The sequence below is a fragment of the Pleuronectes platessa genome, chromosome 15, assembly GCF_947347685.1.
Source record: "Pleuronectes platessa chromosome 15, fPlePla1.1, whole genome shotgun sequence".
NCBI classification, from domain to species: Eukaryota; Metazoa; Chordata; class Actinopteri; order Pleuronectiformes; family Pleuronectidae; genus Pleuronectes; species Pleuronectes platessa.
In genome coordinates, this window is record NC_070640.1 from 6,568,510 (window position 1) to 6,589,902 (window position 21,393).

The following is a 21,393-nucleotide window of genomic DNA, read 5'->3' on the forward strand; positions in this document are numbered from 1 at the left end:
TTTTTGCCTCCACTGAATTACTTGTCTGTGTTGTTTCCTGTAGGACGACAGTAAGCAAGCTCAGTTCCTGGCGCTGGCAGTCGTCTACTTCATCTCGGTCCTCATGGTGTCTAAGTACCGGGACATCTTGGAACCCCAGCGGGAGATTTGCAGATCCACCAGCCTATCAGGGAGAAGCATCCGCCACGAGATCAACTCCCCAACCAGTACAGGTGATTATCATTTCTCTTCTGATGCAATATCCTTAATGGGGTATGCTTGGATGACTGCTGAGTCATTATTGGAGCGTCGGTGTGGTGAGTACAGGCTTCAGGCGAACAACAGAACCTGCTGTCGAGAGACACTTAAAGAGGAATAAAGCAAGAAGGAGGAAGAAAAGGATGGTGTTACCAGTCAGTGACATGAAAGCTCACAAACAAGAGGAAAATGGCTGAGGAAGACATTTTAAAAACAGACACTATTTTATGGAATCTCTTGAGATGTATTTTTCTGAGTAATCATCCTCATAAAATCACATTTTATTCTTTTTTCCCTCCCCCTTCATCCAGAGCACCCAGCCACAGCCTTCTCCGACAAGCAGACCCCCACCCCCGTGGATGACTCTCCCCGGGCCGGGCTCCCCCACACGGACTCGGGCATCGGAGAGGAGGGTCACGTGGCCGGGTCCCTGAACGGCTCGGAGATGGGTCTCGGCCTCGGCCTGGGCCTGGTCGGGAGAGAGACAGACAGGGATCGAGATAGAGACATGGGGGGAGGAGGAGGAGGAGGAGGAGGCACGGATCTGTTGTGCAGCCTGTCTGACGTCAGGAGGTCACAGGAGAGCCTTCTGGATTCTCCCCACAACCCCGGCTCCCACCCCAACGCCCCGCCCTCGTCCATCTCCAGCATCAGTCAAACAAACAAAGGCATCAATGTCAAGGTGGGTCTGTGGGTTATCAGCTAATTGCATCCTGAAATATTCAGAAAAATAACTTATGACCACATTTTATTTCTGCAGCCAGTTTAATTATGGACATCACCAATAGAGGTGATGGTTCAGGAAACACATTTTTATTTACTCCTCACTGCTGAGATCTCACTTGACCTTGTGCACCTTTCAATGTGGTTTGAAGGACAAAGCTAAAGAATTGTAATGTCGGGTCTGAATGGGGGTCAAGATTCTTCCTCATAGTGAGGTTGTGTAATGTTCCTTCTCTGACTCACTTTCATTCATAGCTCACTGCTAGAAATAAGCTTTTCAGTTCAGTTTTCTTAGAGGCAATAAGACTTTTTTGTTTTGGATCACGATAAATATCAAAGCTTACATAAAGTGGTCAAAAACAGGGCGTTCAACTCATCCCATCCTGCAGCTTGTGACCTGCACTCACCAGGTTCCTTGTTCTGTCTGTAACGCAGGAGATCCTGAAGAGTTTGGTGGCAGGACCAGTCGATGGAGGAGACTTGGGTCAGGAGTCGGGGCCGACGCCCTACCACCCCGACCCCGCCCTGAAGACACACCCCATGCTGCCCATGCAGTTCCACTCCTTCGACAGGTCGGTCCCACCCGCTGTTTGACCTACAAGACACAGAGACAGAGACAGAGTCGGTCCAGCCTGGCACATCCATCAATTCATCCCTTTTTTCCAGCCTGTTCTATCTTTTTCTTACAAATTGCTTTACATCAGTTCTAGAAAACACTGGACACAGAAATCGATGAATAGATTATTTAAAAAAACATCCTGCCTTTTGAAAAAAGCTATTTGGATGGAAACAATGAACAAGCTAACAGAATGTGCTTCTCGTACCTGCACGCTCATCAAAAACTCCCAATAGTTCACAGATAAGAAATGTGTCTCGTCTCTTACAGGAGTGTTGTGGTTCCAGTCAAGAAGCCGCCACCCGGCAGCCTGTCAGTCAACACCGTGGGCACACCCACCACTGGCGGGTCGACCACCGCGGGCTCCACACCCAACATCTTTGCTGCCGCGACAGCAACACCGAAGAGCATGATCAACACTACAGGTGAGAGATGATGCTCGGTGCACTTATCGAGGTAGTTATTGGATTTTTTTTACTTTGCACTGCATCTATTCAGTGTGCGATTTGAGGAGAGGCGGCTGACAAGACGACTGCAGGGGGATAAAAGGGTTTGGCTGAAAGGCTTCAAGTGATTCAAAGGCAGAAGCAGAATTTCGTCTTTCGTTACAAAAACATTCTATTCTCTGCCGTCGTCAATCGGGAATAGAAACAAACTAATCTGATCAAAATGAGTCTTAGCCTTTTGAGGTGCACGAATGAAATATGTTGCACACACAGCAGAGTGTAAATATCAGATGTGAACAATAAGATTAATTCAGTGACTTTTTAACAGCAGATAAACATGTGGACTACATATTTTCACCGAGATATGTTTATTTACAGGAAGAAATTTAAACCCAATAGGCATCTGGAGAGCACATCTAACACTTTACCTGACTTTACCCAATCCTATGTGTTCTTCCCTGGGTCATTTCAGACCCTTCCGCACAATTTCATGATAATCGGATGAGTAGTTTTTAAGTAATCCTGCAAATGTCAGAGAAAACATAACCTCCCTGGTGGAGGTAATAACCAGAATAGAATGAAACTCAATGGAGCGAATACCAGCCGAGGCCCAACAGCCTCCTTAAAATTAATCAAGCTGCAACAAACTGAACACACTGGAAGACATCAGTCCTCTAAATGTTTCTTTTGTCATCATCATCCCTGAATTATTCCCCGATATAAAACTATGAAAATGTCAAAAAGGGCCTGACAATGTTATTGAAAGTGGGAAAGAAAAAACATCCTTTTGTATGAAACCCTTTTGTGGCTCGTGTCCCACTTTCCACCAGGTTTTGTGGAAGCTGGAAAACAATCAAAAAAATCCAACAAAAGGGGGACAGGGCCCAGAACCTGACCTCCTGGGCAAAATACATCACACTGAGCAGATCCATTATAACAGAGTGGATTTGTAATCAAGGCTTTGTCAGACATGTTGTTCTGTATCAAACATGCATAGTGGACGAGGAAAGGATTTGTTCCCTGGGATGGATTCAGAGTATTGATTACAAAGCTGTTTTCACAATCGGGGACATTACGAGGAGACGAGCGGCTGCATGTCCGGTGAAATCCATCCAAATTGAATTCGCTCACAGTCGACCGGGACATTAATACGTTTCCTTCATCGTTATCCAGCTCGCTAATCTTTCGGTGTCACTTTATTGTTCAAAGTTTCTCATCACTCTCGCTGCTGTTCCTCTATTCAGGTGCCACAGACTCCGCCTCCTCTTCCTCCTCCTCCTCTTCGTCGTTCGTCAACGGGGCCACGAGTAAGAATCTGCCGGCGGTGCAGACGGTGGCTCCCATGCCAGAAGACACGATGGAGAACATGAGGTCGGCGCTCGCTGCATCACAAAAACTCTGGATTGGCTTTCGACCATTCACTTTCCTCACGCTCGCTCTTTTTTATCTCCTCATTTTGTTTTTACATTGATTTGTCTGTTTTGTCTCGGGTGCTTGAGCCTTTTCCATTTTATTCCTGTCCCTATTTCATTTCACATTATGGTCGTCATCCTTCTAAGAGAATTCTTATAACAGATTTTTAAGGTCAGAGGAACTGCAGTGCACCTGCTTCCTTGTTGATGCCTGTAACAGGTCACAACACAGTGTCAGTGACCCAAAAAATTTCAAAATCATAATAACGAAAGACAACTTAATTTGTTACTTTACAAGTTGTGCTGGGTAACATGGCTACAAATTTAAAGTCACAGGAATCAGCAACAAATAAAGCATAATTGACAGATTCCTGCTTCACTTTTTAAAGCTGACAAGATGAAATAATAAAAAAAATAAGTATTTATTTAAACTCACATTCTCTGCTCACACATCCTCCTCAGTCTACACTCTGGTGCTTTTCATCCCTGAAACGGCAACTGTGTTTTTTTTAACCTCACAATATTATAACATCACTGATTCCTAATCCATCTTTAAAAAACAATAATTCCATAAGACCAATGGATTCCAGAGCACTTCTCATGAACATAAATCTGTTTGTTTTTTTGTATGTTTCCATTCTGTGTGAAGGCGTCTGACACTGATAAAGATTTAAGATGATGATCTGAAATATGAGACTGTTCATAACGAGGAAGTAGAATAACAATAACAAACACCAGATGATTGGTTTGTAGCAGTTTGTACTGTAACGTTTGCAATGTGCTCTCTCCTTAGACATGTTAGACGGTTTGTTATGACATGTGCGATGTGTGCGTGTGAGTGTGCACGTGTTCCTTAATCAGTGTGCGTGTCTGTACTTTGTGTGTGTGGTTTGTGTTGCAGTGCCTATTGTGAGGTGGCGCAGTGTGCGCTGCGCAGCGGGCAGACGCCCCCTGAGCTCAAGTCCTTTAGCTCCCTGGCAGGCTTCCAGACTGCCCCCCGAGATGCAGGACAGTGTTTTAGGCAAGGAGACACCCGTCCCGTCCCCCATACCCACACCCCACACACCTCTGCCCCCCCCCCACCACACACCCTCTGCTACGCACGCCCTCTACTGCGACTCGGTGTTCCCAGAATGCCATGCAAGAAAAGCATAACTTCTGTTTCAGTCCTGCAGCTGATTCTTTTATATATTTAAAGTCAACTCTGTGACTTCTGTCATGGCCGTCTTCTCACACTAACCCATAAACTCAAACATCAGACCTCCATTTCTTAACTGAATAGAAAACACACACTCAAAGGCACTTATATAAAGACAAATCACGTTACAATGCCGCATATTATACCATATTTGTTCCCAGTGCAGTTTACATAAGCCGTAGTTGTGATGCACTTCTAGGTTCACTCATCTCAGAGAACCAAGTTGATAAGTTCGGCGACTTAGTCTTTAAACAGTAGAAGCATCAACAGATACTAACCCAGGCCTCGTGCTTCCATATCCAACCAACATTAAACACATTCTGTAAGTTCTTCTGTGTCCATTTCAGTTTTCTATCCCCCCCCCCCTTCTCTTTTTCTCACCTGTCGTTCCTGCATGTTTTTCCTCCTCCCTCTCTCACCGGCTGCACATGAACATCTCCCTCGAGTTCTGTATTCCCTCACACGCTCCTCTGCCCTCCTCATCTGAATGTGGCTTATATGATCTTCACCCCCTCTCTCCTCATCTTCCTCTCGCTTCCTCTTCCCGCAGCATCACCACCAAGCTGGAGCGCGCCCTGGAGAAGGTGGCGCCGCTGCTGAGGGAGATCTTTGTGGACTTCGCCCCCTTCCTGTCCAGGACGCTGCTGGGTAGCCATGGGCAGGAACTGCTCATAGAAGGTACAGGTGCTGTACACGGCTCCTTTTTCTCTACGTGGCGTCTCTCTGTGGAGTCCTCCCCCCCCCCATTCACCGTCCCTCACCGTTAATGGCAGTGAGCGAGTGTATGTGATGAGTGAGTGAGTGAATGGGCGAGTGCGTGTTTGAGCTGGCTGCTTCACTCATTCGTCCAGCAGGTATGAAGTCTGTACTTTGCACAACTTTCTCGTTCAGCTAGTCAGATAAAAGTGTTTAGATCAGATTATGTTCAAGCTGCTGCTGTTTTAGACTCGACTCCATGTGATGTCTGCCCACCTGCTTCCTGGTGTCCTGTATTCGTGATCCACCGTCTCTATGTTGCTCTCTCTCTCCCTCTCCCTCTCCTCCCTTACTGCTCCCTTCTCTCTCTCTCTCTCCCTCCCCCTCCTCCTCTCTCCTCTCCTCCCTCATCCTTTCCTCTGCTGTTTGTTCCTGTCCTTTCTGTGGCATGCTTTTTATACACTTGACTGTGATGACTGCAAACAGTGGCAGAAACCGCTGAGGCTACAGTGTCACCTTTGATGATATTTTTGTGTCTCGAGGCGAGGTGTGTGTGTGTGTGTGTGTGTGTGTGCGGATGTGTGAGAGTGTGTGAGTGTGTAAGTGTGTCAGGGAGAAGCAAAGAGAAGCTCCTGACTGTGCTGTGTGTCTTTGTGCTGCAGGCCTGGTGTGTATGAAGTCAAGCACGTCTGTGGTGGAGCTTGTGATGCTGCTCTGTTCTCAGGTTGGTAACTCCTCCCTTTCCCTTCCCTGCCTGTCTATATATCTTGCCCCCCCCCCCTTTCACATACACACACACAGGTTCCATTTTGTCAACGCCTGGAAAAAAACAAACTTCAATTTGTCCTGTTTCTCGTTCACTTAAAGTGTTGTTTTTTTCCGTGGAAACACAATAATTGGCGAAGTTGAATGCACACAGGAAGCCGTGGAGTTATTGATCCGTCCTCAGCTGCAGGGTCGACTTTGTAATGAGCGCATTGCAGATGTAATATAATATCAGTTCATACGCATCATCACGCCAGAGGTTCAATATCGAGGCCCCTAAAAAAAGACGAGTTTCCATGTCGTCTCCACGCACTTAAACTTCTCTGCTGTTCTGGATTTTAACTTTTAGGAGACACGTTAAATCACAAAGGCATCACAGCTCAACTGAATGTTCCTGGGCTCATTTGTTTAACTTGCATCCAAAGCCACTGTCTCTATTTCCCGGTATGAGCCTGAAAGGAGCTACAGCAAAGAGGCACTTACCCGTTCAGAGGTTTCTCCTGATGGTGCAGCAGTGGTCTCCTCTCTCATGTCACCAAGTTCCTCTCCCAACTCCCTTTCTGCTCTTTAGATCCTCTCCGCCTGTAGGAGCTCTTATCTTCAGAGGAGCCCTGCACTTTCCTCTCGCTCTTCCTCACCCTGGTCTTTGCTTCTCCTTGCTCTCCCATCTTCCTGCTCCATCTCCAGCCACACAACCCCTCTGCCTCTCTGGTCCATTTGAACTCGCTGTCTCAGTGGCAACTGCTTTCATCTTCTGCCACTCTGCTGTGTTTCCTCTCACCACTCCCTGTCCCGTTCCATCCAACCCTCCAGGCTGGCTGCTCGTCAGCATGTATAGTGTTACCCCTCGGCTCCAGCCTTGTCTGACATTACCGGCTCGGGAGAGTGAACCCTAGCCCAGATATTGATCGTCTGGGTGGGGGGATGTAACAGGAGATGCTCCCATGTGTCCTTCGCAGCCTTTAAGAGCCAGTGGAGCTAATGGAGCTGGGATAGTTTTAGGCTTTCAGCAGCACTCTCATCGTCCTGCTCAGAAGTCTCCACTCTCATATTCACAAACACTCACAGGCTCTCAAATGGGCGCGTCCTCATCGACACTCAGGAAGCCCCTGAGCTGGTGCGCATCCTCATTCCGAGCAGTTTCGTGCAGCTTTACCATTTTTAAATGTGAAGATGGCAACAGTAGCCATGTTTCCTCTTGAATAAAAGCTATTTTTATCTTTGTAATTACTGCCACTTTGTACAAGTTGACATCACGCCTACATCTTTCAACCAGGATTAGATACTGTGACAATTTAAGCAGAGAAAGAACAGTGATTTCACCAAACGATATGTTCAAGCAGGGCCACTGTGGAGAATGTGGGCAAATTAATTAGCATGGCGGCTTTATTATGTGAATTTATCCGACTTTTTGTTAGTGTGTAGCTTGAATTTTAGATATTTAAGATAACTCAAAGAAGAGGCATTCAAATCTGCTTAAAATTAAATTCTGTTTAAGTGGCTTTGGCTCAGAGGAGACAGCGGGTTGTCCACCAACCAGAGGGTCGGTGGTTCGATCCTGAGCTCCACCGGTCCACAGTCTGAAGTGTTCCTAAATAAATAACCCCTGACGGCTGCTCGGTATTGATAGAATAAGCACTGTGTGTAGTAGAGCTGAATGGGTAAATGTTTATTGTAGTGTAAAGTGTTTGAGTGGGTGATTAGACTAGAAAATCTATTTAGATATAAAAAAGTAAATTAACCATATATGAATTGATATATAAGATTTGATTTGCACATATCAACCATCCTCATTCGTTCCCTGCTACATTTAATTCTCGATGTATCCTCTCCTCTGATTATAGGAATGGCAAAACTCCATTCAGAAGAACGCTGGTCTGGCTTTCATTGAGCTGATCAATGAGGGAAGGTAATCCATCACACTGACTGATTATCACCAACATCGCTCCCTGTGATCCCCCCCACATTCATGCAAATGCTGTTATCAGTGCTTAACAACTAATGATAGAGGCCTAATGAGAAGCGCACCGGGATAAGTGCACAGTGCCATGTGTGTTCAGTAGGACGCCGAATCATTAGAGTGCAATTAAGTTTACTGCTGATTGGTGCTGCTCTATTTCCAGTGCCTGTAATCTTTCAGTCCAAAGTGTTTACTGGAGTATTGGTGCAAAACTTAATTAAAGTGAAGTAGAGATAAACACAAATCAGAGAAAACAGGATTTATGCAATTTAAACCTACTCTTTCCAATTACATACTAACTGCATACTCAAATTTCCAGTATTGCTACTTTGGGCTGTGCATATGTTGAAAAAATTGGTAATCCTTTAGTATATATCACAAAAATAACAAAAAAAATACAAACCCAAACTAACTTCCAGTTATCTGTCCACTTGGTCACTTCCTGAGTCTCTCACTCTTTCACCAGACTTCTGTGTCACGCCATGAAGGATCACATTGTGCGCGTTGCCAACGAGGCCGAGTTCATCCTGAACAGACAGAGAGCGGAGGACGTTCACAAGCACGCTGAGTTTGAGGTAAACCCAGTTAATCCACATCAGACACTATAGATATATAATGAACTTAGAGTTGTTAATGAGATACTTGACCTTTAAGACCAATACTGATATTGATATTTGAGAGGGTTAGGGTAAGTTGATAATGATTATCAATATTTCTCTTCAAACATGAGAGTCTAACGATAAGGAGCCCTCAATTAATCTTTTTCAACAGTTTCACAATGTGTGTTTTTCTATATTTTCCCACTCATAGGCCTACATTATGCAATACTAGTAAAAAAAAAGATTTAGAACTAGCTAGAGAAGATAACAATCTTTGAAACCAAGTTGCTATATTGAGAATTTAATGATTTTACCATAAACTCAAACACTTCTGTATTGGTCAGAAATCTTTCCTCGTCTCTGACAGTAACCCTCTCTGTTTTCTCACTGCTCATCTTTTCCCGTTCATCTCGTTCCCCTGCCTGCTCTCCTCCAGTCGAACTGTGCCCAGTATGCCGCGGACCGGAGGGAGGAGGAGAAAATGTGTGACCACCTCATCAGCGCCGCTAAGCACAGAGATCATGTGACCGCCAACCAGCTGAAGCAGAAGATCCTCAACATCCTGACCAATAAGCACGGAGCGTGGGGGACAATGTCCCAGAGGTGAGAGGAGCCGCGGGTCGAATTACACTGTGGGACGTTTTTACACAGGATGTCATTCTGCAGGGAGGTATCACTGTGGCTCAGTGCTCCCATGTGATGTCAGGATGCTTTTATTTGAGTAGCATTGTGAATCCAAAAATGAAATGTATTAGATTATATTCATCATAGACTCAGATTGTAATAACAGCCTATAGTATATAAAGATGGACAACATCACAGCTTTCCAAAAGTGAAGCCAAAGTGTCTTGACCCCCCCCCCCCCCCCCCCCCCCCCCCCCCCCCCTGGTGGCTGTCTTCAGTATAGGGCATACCACTTGCCAGCTCCATGTTACTGGATGGGACAAGTAGCAGAGTAAAAAGTAAAAGTACACGTCAAATACCTTTTTCGTTCATTTTCTGATAAATTTGGTTTCGATAGATTATTTAATGCGACAAAAACAAGCTGAAATCATAATGATTGACAGCTGACACTGACTCCTGATTGGCTCCATCACATGATTGCAACTTTGCAGGCTGGCTCCAAATGAGCCAGATGGCAGTGGTGGTATCTGGGATATGCTAGCATCATTACTGGGTACTGGGAGGAAATGGGGACATATAGATATAGTATGGTCAGTATTGGAATGCAGAAGAGAAATTGGAACACATTTATATTACTGTCAGTGTAAATCAGGCTTCATTAATCAACATCTTACATCTATAATTTATTGTATATCAACTACAGCACACACAGTCATCTGCCCGGTGGCTGTGTGAGACTGATCTCCTTATTTAGCGCCCGCACACACACACACACCGACAAACACACACACACACACACACACTCATTACCTCCATGATTGCTTGTTATCCTGATCTGCCTCCAGGCCAGCAGCTACTCTAAAGACATGTGATTTAATTTGAGGACAGGCAACATCTGAAGCCCGTCTTCCACTTGTCACAGTTAATGACGTAAAATGTAAACCACAACACTGGGGATGTTAATAAACACCCCCCCCCGCTCTCAGATCACAAGAAAAGTTAAATTGTATCTGAAGTGCTCCGGCCCTTAAGATATCTTTAATGTTCAGATTAATTTCAGTCAACTATTTATGACTGAACCTTATGTTTCATATGTTTCACGATATTTCAGTCATTATCCCAATATAAACGGGTTGTTTCTCTGTTGTAAATTAGTTACGAAAGTTAATTATGTCAGATTCAACTCAAACTTTCACTTTTTGGACTTAACCTTCCCAAAGTGCCCACCTTGTTTACCTGCCACCGCTGAAAAAGCTCATCATTTGCTCCTCCCTCTTTATGTCCTCAGCCAATTACATGACTTCTGGCGTCTCGACTACTGGGAGGACGACCTGAGGAGGAGACGGAGATTTGTGCGAAATGCCTTTGGCTCCACCCACGCCGACATGTCACTCAAAGCCCTGGAGGACTATGGTGTGTAATGTGCACTAATGCAAATGTTCGGCAACTTTTCTGTTTTTTTCTTGTGCGTACAACAGAACTCTCACGTTCACTTTTACAAACTCACCCACACAGGAACAGAAGAGGAAGAGGAGGGGGTGAAGTCGAAAAAGAATTTGCGCAACCACTCAGTAGTCGCCCAGAACCCGGAGGCGGAGTTAATGCTGGAGGGAGATGATGACGCCGTCAGTCTGCTGCAGGAAAAAGAGATTGATAACCTTGCAGGTAAAACACACACACACACACAAAGACACACACACAGACACACACCCACAGGGAGCAACACTACGACTAAACAGCAAAATGTGTGACTCTTGTTTTTAGTACGTTTCCGTCCGAGGCTTTTTATCTCCAAAGGCAAGTTGGACATGTGAACGTTTAGCGGCTCCTCTAACCAACCAGATGTTTCTGACTTCAGATTATTAATATAAATCATAATTTAATTCACTAAAATCTGATTTTAATACAAACCAAACCATTGAATCGGGTGATTCCTCTGTGACTCACACAGGACCTGGTTGATTACAGTAGGAAAGTAGAAGAAGCAGATAAATGTTCAATCTCAACTAACATGATATGACTCTCACACAGTGTGTGTGTCATTCGATTATCCCTTGTGTGTGATTATTGCTTATTGCTATCGTGTATTATGATGTGTTACTGTCAGTGTTACGAATACTTGAGCAATCCCTGAGGAACTCCACTGTCCCCCCCCCCCCCCCAGGACCCGTGGTTCTGAGCACCCCCGCTCAGCTGGTGGCTCCTGTGGTGGTGGCTCGCGGCACTCTGTCCATCACCACGACCGAGATCTACTTCGAGGTGGACGAGGACGACCCTGCCTTCAAGGACACGGACGCTAAAGTGAGGACAAACTGTTTCTGTTATTGTTCAGTGCCGGGAAACGGAAAAGGTTAAGATCACATTCTCTGTGAAAGATTGGATTCTGTTTTTTTTTTTTTCAATGGCTGTCCCCCCCTCTCCTCAGGTCCTGGCCTACTCAGAGGGTCTGCACGGCAAATGGATGTTCAGTGAGATCCGAGCTGTGTTTTCCAGACGATACCTGCTGCAAAACACCGGACTGGAGGTCTTCATGGCCAACAGGAGTAAGTCGGCAAAAGCTCTTAGTAGTAGTTTACAAGTCTGCCACCACAAACCTACCTTGCCACAGAAAGTATTTTTCGTTTAGTTGCCATCACTTTGATAATCCCGTTAAAATAAAGTAAAGCACCAAATTGTTTCTGGAAGCAGTACATCTATCAAGTGTCAAAATGTATTATCCTTGATAATTAATTGAGGAACCCCAGAAACAATTTTGGTAATTGATAACAACAACAACCCATAAACCAAAAGCTCGACTTGAAATAATTGGGACATCAGTATTAATAAAATGCAGAAGATTCCAGCTAAAAGAGGACAGTGGTTTGTGAAGGAATTGGAAATAAATGTCAACCATTGAATTAAAACATGATAGAATATCTAGGTTAAGGAGTATAGATTAATTATGTAAATGTGTTTTCTCATTGTCGCCGTTCCAATCTTTCTTTTCAGTTTAGTTTATTTGTAAAATGTTGCTCAGAAAGAAGAAAGATGTCCTTCCCTGTACCCGAGCCACTTAAATATAATGTCCCAGTATGAGGTGAGATGTTTGTTTTCAGCTTGTTGACAGGATGCTGTGTCTTCCTCTCTCCAGCGTCTGTGATGTTTAACTTCCCCGACCAGTCCACGGTCAAACGGGTGGTTTACAGTCTCCCCCGGGTCGGGGTCGGAACGAGTTACGGGCTCCCCCAGGCCAGGTAGGTGCAAGGAGCTGTGTCAGCTGGGCCACCACTGTCGGTTTTATGATTTAAATAACATAAAAGAGTGTGTCTCTAATGTGTGTGTGTGTGTGTCTCAGGCGGATTTCCTTAGCAACCCCTCGTCAGCTCTTCAAGTCGTCCAACATGACTCAGCGCTGGCAGAGGAGAGAGATCTCCAACTTCGAGTACCTCATGTTCCTCAACACCATTGCAGGTAAAGTCCAGTTCATTTTTAATGAGCTCTCATTCTGCCAGGTCTGTTATTCAGAGTCTAAGCGTTTGAATAATTTATGAAGAAGTGAAAATGAGGTCGTTCCTTTTCTCAGACCAAAGATAAACCTGTGTCGGTTACAGTTCAAGTTCAGCTGCTGCTTGCCCCCACTGTGACCTGCAAATGCAAAAATACAAAAATAAAAGACACTGGCTGATGTACCAAGTACTAAAAGCAATGAATTAAAAATAATTTGCTATTTTCAGTCTTTTATGTACTGGAATTTATTTAATGATACATATAAATTATAGAAAATATATCTCAGTAAAACCCTATTTTACAATCTAGACTCACATATAGTATCGTCTTAGTTTCTAATACTGTACTTATCTAGATAAATGGCACCCAAAGTGTATAACAGCCCTTAAATGTGCTGGCATGGAGCCGTTTGTCAACAGCTTGTGCTTGTATGTCTTTCTCAGTTGGAACATCTTGTGTCGCACTAACTTACAACCTTCTTCATTTTAACTCGAGTCTGACTCTGAATCTTTGCTCAGACGTTCGCCTCATTAATTAAATGTGTGAGCATGAGCCCGACTTATTACTTGTGGAGGTTTATGAAGCCTGAAAATGAGCAGAAATGATGCTGTAAATCACTTTCTTTACAGTTTAGATGAATCTAATAATGTCAAACACAGCGCTATGTTTCAATATCAATCAATAAATCAGACTGTATTTGTATAGCACACTTAAAACCAACAATGTCACACAAAGTGCTCTACAGAACAAATGGTATAAAAACAATAACCCGACCTCAACAGAAGCTCTATCATAAATCCCATAAAGTTGAAAACAGGAAACAGCAAAAGCAAGTAAAAGAAGATAGAAGAACAGGTAAAATGAAAATAAAATGCCTGAAGATGAGTAAGTCAAAATATATAAAATACTAAATTGAAAACAGAAATTTACAAATATCTGAGTACATAAATGGATTAGATGTAAAACAGTGTAAGTTGTATGAATAAGGAAGATAATATGCAGATTGCCTCATCCATAGTCACACTCTGCTGTACGGGGCCATCTCATGATTCACCTTAATGTAATAGTTATTTAGTAAATAACATTATTTCATCCACATGTTTTTCCTCTCTCTCTCTCTCTCTCTCTCTCTCTCTCTCTCTCTCTCTCTCTCTCTCTCTCTCTCTCTCTCGTGTCTCTTGTCCCTGCAGGGAGAACCTACAATGATCTGAACCAGTATCCCATCTTCCCCTGGGTCTTGACCAACTACGATTCAGAGGAGCTCGATCTCACTCTACCTGGAAACTTCAGAGACCTCTCCAAGGTAAGACCCCCCCCCACACACCCATAACGCTGGACTGCACATGTTATGTTATATTATGAGAGGATCAAAACGAACTTGAGGTTGTTAGTTTGAACAGAAGAAAACTGTATGTATATTGTCTTTATATTGGTTGACTTCCTGTATTTCTCCCTGGTGTCCTCCAGCCAATCGGTGCCCTGAATCCCAAGCGGGCAGCCTTCTACGCAGAGCGCTACGAGACGTGGGACGACGACAGCACGTCCCCTCACCACTACACCACCCTGTACTCCACCGCTCACTCAACCCTGATGTGGATGCTCAGAATAGTGAGTAGCTGCTGAAGACACTAACAGGCTATAAAGCCCAGCAGCGATTTGACCACACAACAGACAGAAGTTTCCTTTTTCACATTGTTTTCTCCGTTCCTCCGCCTGTAGGAGCCGTTCAGCACGTTCTTCCTCAACGCCAACGACGACAAGTTCGACCATCCAGACAGATCCTTCTCCGGCATCGGCCACTCGTGGAGGAACTGCCAGAGGGACACGGCTGACGTCAAGGTCACTATCCACCACGAGAAGGAACAACATACCGAAGTGGCAGCTGGAGAGACGATGGTGTTGAAGTTAACAATGTGACTCTGCTGTGTCCTTCAGGAGCTGATCCCAGAGTTCTACTATTTGCCCGAGTTGTTTGTCAACAGCAACGAGTACGAGCTGGGGATGCGTGAGGACGGCGTCCCCGTGTGTGACGTGGAGCTTCCCGCCTGGGCCAAGAAACCTGAAGACTTTGTCCGCATCAACCGGATGGTGAGAGACACACTCACAGACTCTTCTAGAATATGAAAAATGCTTTTTTAAATCATAATCTAATTAAATATTCTTATCCTCTTCTTCCCCCCTCTCTCTCTCTCTCTCTCTCTCTCTCTCTCTCTCTCTCTCACTCACTCACTCACTCACTCACTCACTCACTCACTCACTCACTCACTCACTCACTCACTCACTCACTCTCTCTCTCTCTCCCCCTCTCTCTCTCTCTCTCTCTCTCTCTCTCTCTCTCTCCCTCTCTCTCTCTCTCTCCCTCTCTCTCTCTCTCTCTCTCTCTGCGTGTCACCAGGCGCTGGAGAGTGAGTTTGTGTCGTGCCAGCTTCACCAGTGGATCGATCTGATATTTGGCTACAAGCAGCGGGGGCCGGAGGCGGTCCGATCCCTCAACGTGTTCGACTTCCTGTCCTACGAGGGGTCGGTCACCCTGGACAATTTGGACGCTCCGCAACGCGAGGTCGGTTTCAAACACACCTGCCACAACAGTTTGAGGATTTTTTTCAAGATCACACAGTAGTGGCATCAGATTGATGTTTAGAAATAAACAATATAACGACATATTTAGGGGAAATGAAGTCAGTCAAATCAAGGGAGACATATGTCTTTCAAAGATTGTTTCAATGTTTTTTTCTAAAGTGTGTAACGTTCCTCCTCTGTTCCCACGTTAACATCCTGTCTCTCTCTCTCTCTGACTGCAGGTTATTGAGATGCAGATTCAGCTCTGTGGTCAAGTCCCCTCCCAGCTGCTGATAGAGCCACACCCCCCTCGCTCCTCCGCCATGCACCTGGTGAGAAATCCTCCACTCGTCAGTTTTGAGTTTCACAATCTTGTACTCCGTATGGGACGTGAACACACGGAGCCACTGAAACACAAAACGGACACACACTTTTGTTAGCGTTTTATTGAAATGTTATTGTTGAAATTTCATATTTTAGCAACACTGTGTAACTTTGACTAAACAACAGCGCCCTCTAGAGCCACATGTGGCAATTTGTCCTGTTGGGCTCAGTGTGCGAGCGATTTGGGAATAAAATCAGTAAAACATCAAACTGATTCTGAAGCTGCTATTTTAAGGTACACAAGTTGCATAGTGTTGCTCTGATATTAGTTTTGGTATTTACCAAGGTGAATGGATTTGTGACGTTACATCACACTTGTGTATGTAATGGTGTTTTGTCAAAGCGAGTCCCACCCCGGTGTTGGCCTGTCCGTCCCCCCCCCCCCCCCCCCCGCTCCCCTCAGCAGCACGAGGCCTCCGTGTCTCCAAATCAGAGCCACGTCCATGTCAACCCAAACCTGTCCGTCCTGACCCCAGACCAGCCAGAGCCTCCATCTCCCCTCCTGGGCCCGGAGCGCCCCCCCTCAGTGTGTGAACCTGCTCTGACCCTGCGCTCCCACTAATATACCTTCTCCCTTCGCCCCCCCCCTCTGACCCATCCCTTCTGTCTCTCCCTCTGCCTCCGTCGTCCTCCCCCCCCCCACCCCCTCCTCTCCTCCCCCGACCTTCCCTCCCTCCTCGCTCTGCCCCGCTCCTCTCTGTCTCTCTCTCTTTCTCTCTGTCTGTCTCACCAGTGTTTCCTTCCCCAGAGCCCTCTGATGTTTAAGGATCAGATGCAGCAGGACGTCATCATGGTGCTGAAGTTCCCCTCCAACTCCCCCGTCACGCACGTCGCCGCCAACACGCTCCCCCACCTCAGCATCCCGGCGGCTGTCACCGTCACGTGCAGCCGGCTGTTCGCAGTCAACCGCTGGCACAACACAGTCGGTGAGTGCTCGTGTTGAGAGGAGGTTGTTCTCATGGAAATACAAAGGATAGAACATCGCATCGACCGCAATTAAGTTCAAATTAATTTGAGCATCAAACTAAAATCCCAAGATCTCGATTATACCTGTACCACATAAGCAGGACATGAAATTATCTGATCAATACACAGCTTTGTTATTACATGGTTTTAATTTGCACCAGTGGTTTAATCTATTGAAGAGATAATGTGAGATATTGATGTTTGATAATACAGAAACCTACAGAGTTCATAATGATGCTGGAGCGATAACTCAAACAAACTCAGACATTTTAATAACCATTTGGTTTTTAAAGTCATTTTCTAAGACCTGCTGGTTCCTTTGTTTTCAATTGTCTTTCTAGAATCGTAATGTTTTTTTAGATGATTTGTTGGACAAATGCAAATTAAAGGTACAAACTGTGCGATTTGTATCTGACATATACCAGCTCATGGAAGCCTGTGACGTGTATAACATGAGTGACATGTTAGTTCATGTCACTGTTAGTCATTGAGTCCATAGTTGTTTTTGTATTTGATTGTGTTTTATTAGTTGTTAGTCTGATTTAATCCACATCCTGATGTTGACATGGAAATATTTGTAATTAAAGTCTAAATTAACCCAGTTAATTGACTCATTAGCGCAGCAGGCTAGGTGCAATTAACTATGCTTAAGTGTTTATTGAGGGTCATGACGCAGTTTAAATGAGTTTTCTTGTTGATTGCCACATTAGGGACTTTTCTTTTTCAGCTTTGGATCTTTCATCAGAGAACATTTGATGTGTGAGAGGATGTAGTTGAGTTAAGTTAAGTTTAGTTTAGTTTAGTTTAGTTTAGTTCAAACAACATGAATACAAATGACATGTATGACATTTTAAAATATCTACCACACCCAAATATAACTAAACACAAAATTATTTCTCTTTTAGAATATTGGCTATAAATACATATGAATACAATGAAACTCAGGAATCTAATAAGTAAATGTGTTCATTCCAGAAAGCTACTTGAAGATTCTTAGCCTCTCTAGTTTGATCATTTTTAGTACTATCATATTGTGGGACAACGTATGTACATGTGAGTATTGATGTAATGGTTCGATCCCATCAGGCCTTCGAGGAGCTCCAGGATACTCCCTGGAACAGGCTCATCATCTCCCCATCGAGATGGACCCTCTCATAGGTCAGTGCACGTGCAGATTTTTACTGGTGTTATGTTTTTAGCTCCTAAACTAAAAGCAGCTGGATGATAAAGGATCATATCTGCAGCATTACCAGCTTCCAGTCAGGATATTATCAAGGACACATTCTGCTGTAAGGAGATAACGAGGGCAGGCAGGTCGCCAGCGGGACTGAAATCAATATATTACATAATTCATTTCAAACGCTGACCTCTGAGTATTGAACCTCCTGCAAACGTTCCAGAACATTATTGCCTCCATTTGCCCTCATTAGTGTCTCCGTCCCCCCCCCCCCCCCCCCCCCTGCAGCAAACAACTCGGGCGTGAACAAGCGTCAGATCACTGACCTGGTCGACCAGAGCATCCAGATCAACACGCACTGTTTTGTGGTGACGGCCGACAACCGCTACATCCTGGTGTGCGGCTTCTGGGACAAGAGCTTCCGGGTTTACTCCACTGAGACTGGTATTTTTTTTTGTGTTGTTATTGTTGAGTAACTGTCTTGATTTGTTGATTCTGTCAGAGGTCCCACTTTAGATGTGGATCATGCAGACTTTGTATTTGTATTTTTATTTCAATTTAAGGAACCACAGGAGATTTGGAGAGGTCTTAAAATATCCATCGCTGTATTTATTAGTCCAGAGATTGAAACTAGTGACCCACTGTTCACTTACACTCATCTTGAAGAGCATTTATATCCTAGAGAATAAGAAATGGATTTATAAAGAATGCGTCCACACACACACACACACAGACTCACCGTCCTCCTCCTTCCTCTCCCCAGGAAAACTGACCCAGATCGTCTTTGGCCACTGGGATGTGGTGACGTGTCTGGCGCGGTCAGAGTCCTACATCGGAGGAGACTGCTACATCGTGTCCGGCTCCAGAGACGCCACTCTTCTTCTGTGGTACTGGAGTGGACGACACCACATAATAGGCGACAACCCCAATAACAGTGAGTGGCAGCGTGGTGTGAAAGTTCCCGTTTGCGTGAATGTGTTCCTGCCGAGGAGATAACTTCGATAAACAGCTTCACAGGAGTGAGGCTCTTCTAACCCGGGTTTTTGTGGTGATGTGTGTTTTCTCCTTCAGGTGACTATCCTGCTCCCAGAGCGGTGCTGACGGGACACGACCACGAGGTGGTGTGTGTCTCTGTCTGTGCGGAGCTGGGGTTGGTCATCAGTGGAGCTAAAGGTTTGTGAGTTTTCATAAATCTGTTTGTGCCAAAGAGAAGGTCTTACATTTAGATTTAAAGGGCCCATATTTGTGTAATTTACAGGTGGGTGTTTTTAATTGGGGGGTTGCTACATTAAACTGAGCCTATATCGGGCATATATATATATATATATACCTATAGTAGGCAGTTGCTTTGACTTTTTTATGCACAAAAAACCCGCTAAAGGAGAAGGAAAAACCACAAAAGCATAATATGGGCACTTTATAGGTTTTTGACATATGTAAAGTGAATTTTAAACATCACTAAATCAATTAATATCTCTTATTCTGCTCTGCCAAGACTTGATAGCCCTTTGCTCAAGACATTTATGATTAACTACATTAAATAAAAAAAGGACATTCTCTAGGCTTTCCCCAGATTCTGTTTTCTGAAAAGATTGTACCATCACCAAAGCCATGTTTTTTTTAAGTAGTTTTTTTTTTTTTAAACCACTAACTTGCTTTGGTCTTGCTGCGTCCTCAGAGGGCCCGTGCCTGGTCCACACCATCACAGGGGACCTGCTGAGGGCCCTGGAGGGACCCGAGCTGTGTCAGCGGCCCCGCCTCATCTCAGTGTCCAGCGAGGGCCACTGCATCATCAACTACGAGAGAGGCCGCTTCTGCAACTTCAGCATAAACGGGAAACTGCTGGCACAAATGGAGGTCAACGACTCCACACGGGTGAGGCTGTCAGAGTCAATTGGGTTTACGTCAACGTGATGTAATATCAGAACAATGCAGCGTGTATGGATAATATCCTTCTCTATAGTAGCTTCTGGAGCCTTTGAGCCTCTTGTAACCTGTCTCTCCTCTCGACCTCGCTCCAGGCCATCCTGCTGAGCAGCGACGGGCAGAACCTGGTCACAGGAGGTGATAACGGAGTCGTGGAAGTGTGGCAGGCGTGTGACTTCAAACAGCTTTACATCTACCCAGGCTGTGATGCCGGCATCCGCGCCATGGACCTCTCCCACGACCAGAGGTGAAACAGACAGTGTGACAGTTCAGACAAATCCAGAGAGGGGTTTTCTAAAAGCTCTGCTGTTGTTGGGGTATCACTGAATTAACAGAAATGAGGCAGTTATTTGAATCAAAGCTCAGATTATGTCCCAGCCCCCGGAAACTAATAATAAATAAACTGATTGATTTTGGTATTTTACAAAGAATATCTAGGGTTTGTTTTAAATATGTGACTCTCTCTTTGCTCTTCTCTCAGGACCCTAATCACTGGCATGGCGTCCGGCAGCATTGTGGCGTTTAACATAGACTTCAACCGCTGGCACTACGAACACCAGAACAGGTACTGAGGTCCGCCGGTTCGAGGAGGAGGGAAGGAGAGAAGAAGGAGAGATGAATAAAGGAGACGATGCATTGTTCTGTGTATCTGCGACGCGAGGGGGCGACAGGCACTGAGAGGAAGAGGAAAAAACAAGAACCGGACCTGAGGCTCTATTCTGATGAGAAGTTTGCTGGAAAGAAAAGCGTCCTCCCGTGCACGCGTGAAAACACACACACGTGTGTAGCCACAGACACATAATACCCCCCCCCCCCCCCCCTCCCCTTCGAAGATACACACCAAAACCTGCTAATAAACTAGACAAGACTGCAGAACGGGGGAGAGAGAGCAAGTCAAGCAGACGCTGTAGAGGTCGATCGAACCCGAGCCACTTGCGCAGGACCGGTGCAGTCGCTGCTCCAGGTCCGCTTAACGCTTCACAGACTATGAACCTGAGTTTTTCTTTCTCTTTTCTTCTTCTGGCTTTCACATTTTGTTCTGTCCTTTTCGTTTGAGCGGAGGAAGACTCTGAATCCGAGACTCCTTCAATGTGTCCCGAGCAGATTAGAAACGTGATCCGGCCCCACCCACTGTTCACACAAGCGGTGCTATTGGCTTGATCTTAAATTCACCCGTGAAAAATGGCCTGTGGGGGGGGGGGGGGGGGGGGGGTTTGATTTTTATTTTCTCTTATTGATTTTTACCAGGTGTTTATTTCATTTTCTAATTTCATTATTCTTTTCTTTTACCCACAGCAGGGTTAGGTCTGACGTTTCTGTAAATACGACTCTGCTTCCTTCAGGGTCCACACTCGTTCTTTCACGACACACAAACTGCGCTTATCACCTTTAATTTATTAATGACTTGCTGTATGTAAAATATTGTGTAATAATTATTATAACGTTGACAAGACTGATGGTAATGACGACAGTGTCAAGGATGGTGATTGTTTTGCCGGAGATAGAAACGATGGAGCGGTCTTTCTTGCCAGTGCCACCGCGGATGACGACCACGTGACCGACATGATTTCCTTTGTATATTTGGTGATTGTTTTGTCAAATATGTACATAGAGTCTTG

The 21,393-nt window shown here is 45.0% G+C and overlaps 1 protein-coding gene across 1 annotated transcript in view; it reads left to right on the plus strand.

Moving 5' to 3' along the window:
- The window catches only part of LOC128457381 (neurobeachin), a 76,427-nt gene extending 55,917 nt beyond the window's left edge, over positions 1–20,510 (plus strand). The window contains exons 24-55 of the mRNA XM_053442048.1: positions 44–212; positions 549–919; positions 1,396–1,532; positions 1,847–2,001; positions 3,267–3,393; positions 4,336–4,455; positions 5,183–5,316; positions 5,991–6,052; positions 7,938–8,002; positions 8,520–8,628; positions 9,089–9,255; positions 10,565–10,689; positions 10,792–10,941; positions 11,041–11,073; positions 11,441–11,577; positions 11,702–11,819; positions 12,407–12,509; positions 12,611–12,726; positions 13,953–14,065; positions 14,230–14,370; positions 14,482–14,601; positions 14,698–14,850; positions 15,158–15,322; positions 15,564–15,653; positions 16,439–16,631; positions 17,758–17,829; positions 18,137–18,292; positions 18,612–18,782; positions 18,920–19,021; positions 19,527–19,723; positions 19,870–20,021; positions 20,256–20,510. Coding sequence (XP_053298023.1) covers positions 44–212; positions 549–919; positions 1,396–1,532; positions 1,847–2,001; positions 3,267–3,393; positions 4,336–4,455; positions 5,183–5,316; positions 5,991–6,052; positions 7,938–8,002; positions 8,520–8,628; positions 9,089–9,255; positions 10,565–10,689; positions 10,792–10,941; positions 11,041–11,073; positions 11,441–11,577; positions 11,702–11,819; positions 12,407–12,509; positions 12,611–12,726; positions 13,953–14,065; positions 14,230–14,370; positions 14,482–14,601; positions 14,698–14,850; positions 15,158–15,322; positions 15,564–15,653; positions 16,439–16,631; positions 17,758–17,829; positions 18,137–18,292; positions 18,612–18,782; positions 18,920–19,021; positions 19,527–19,723; positions 19,870–20,021; positions 20,256–20,346 — 4,314 coding nt within the window. The 3' untranslated portion in view covers positions 20,347–20,510. The remainder of the gene's footprint in view (positions 1–43; positions 213–548; positions 920–1,395; positions 1,533–1,846; positions 2,002–3,266; positions 3,394–4,335; positions 4,456–5,182; positions 5,317–5,990; positions 6,053–7,937; positions 8,003–8,519; positions 8,629–9,088; positions 9,256–10,564; positions 10,690–10,791; positions 10,942–11,040; positions 11,074–11,440; positions 11,578–11,701; positions 11,820–12,406; positions 12,510–12,610; positions 12,727–13,952; positions 14,066–14,229; positions 14,371–14,481; positions 14,602–14,697; positions 14,851–15,157; positions 15,323–15,563; positions 15,654–16,438; positions 16,632–17,757; positions 17,830–18,136; positions 18,293–18,611; positions 18,783–18,919; positions 19,022–19,526; positions 19,724–19,869; positions 20,022–20,255) is intronic.
- The last annotated feature ends 883 nt before the right edge of the window (positions 20,511–21,393 follow it).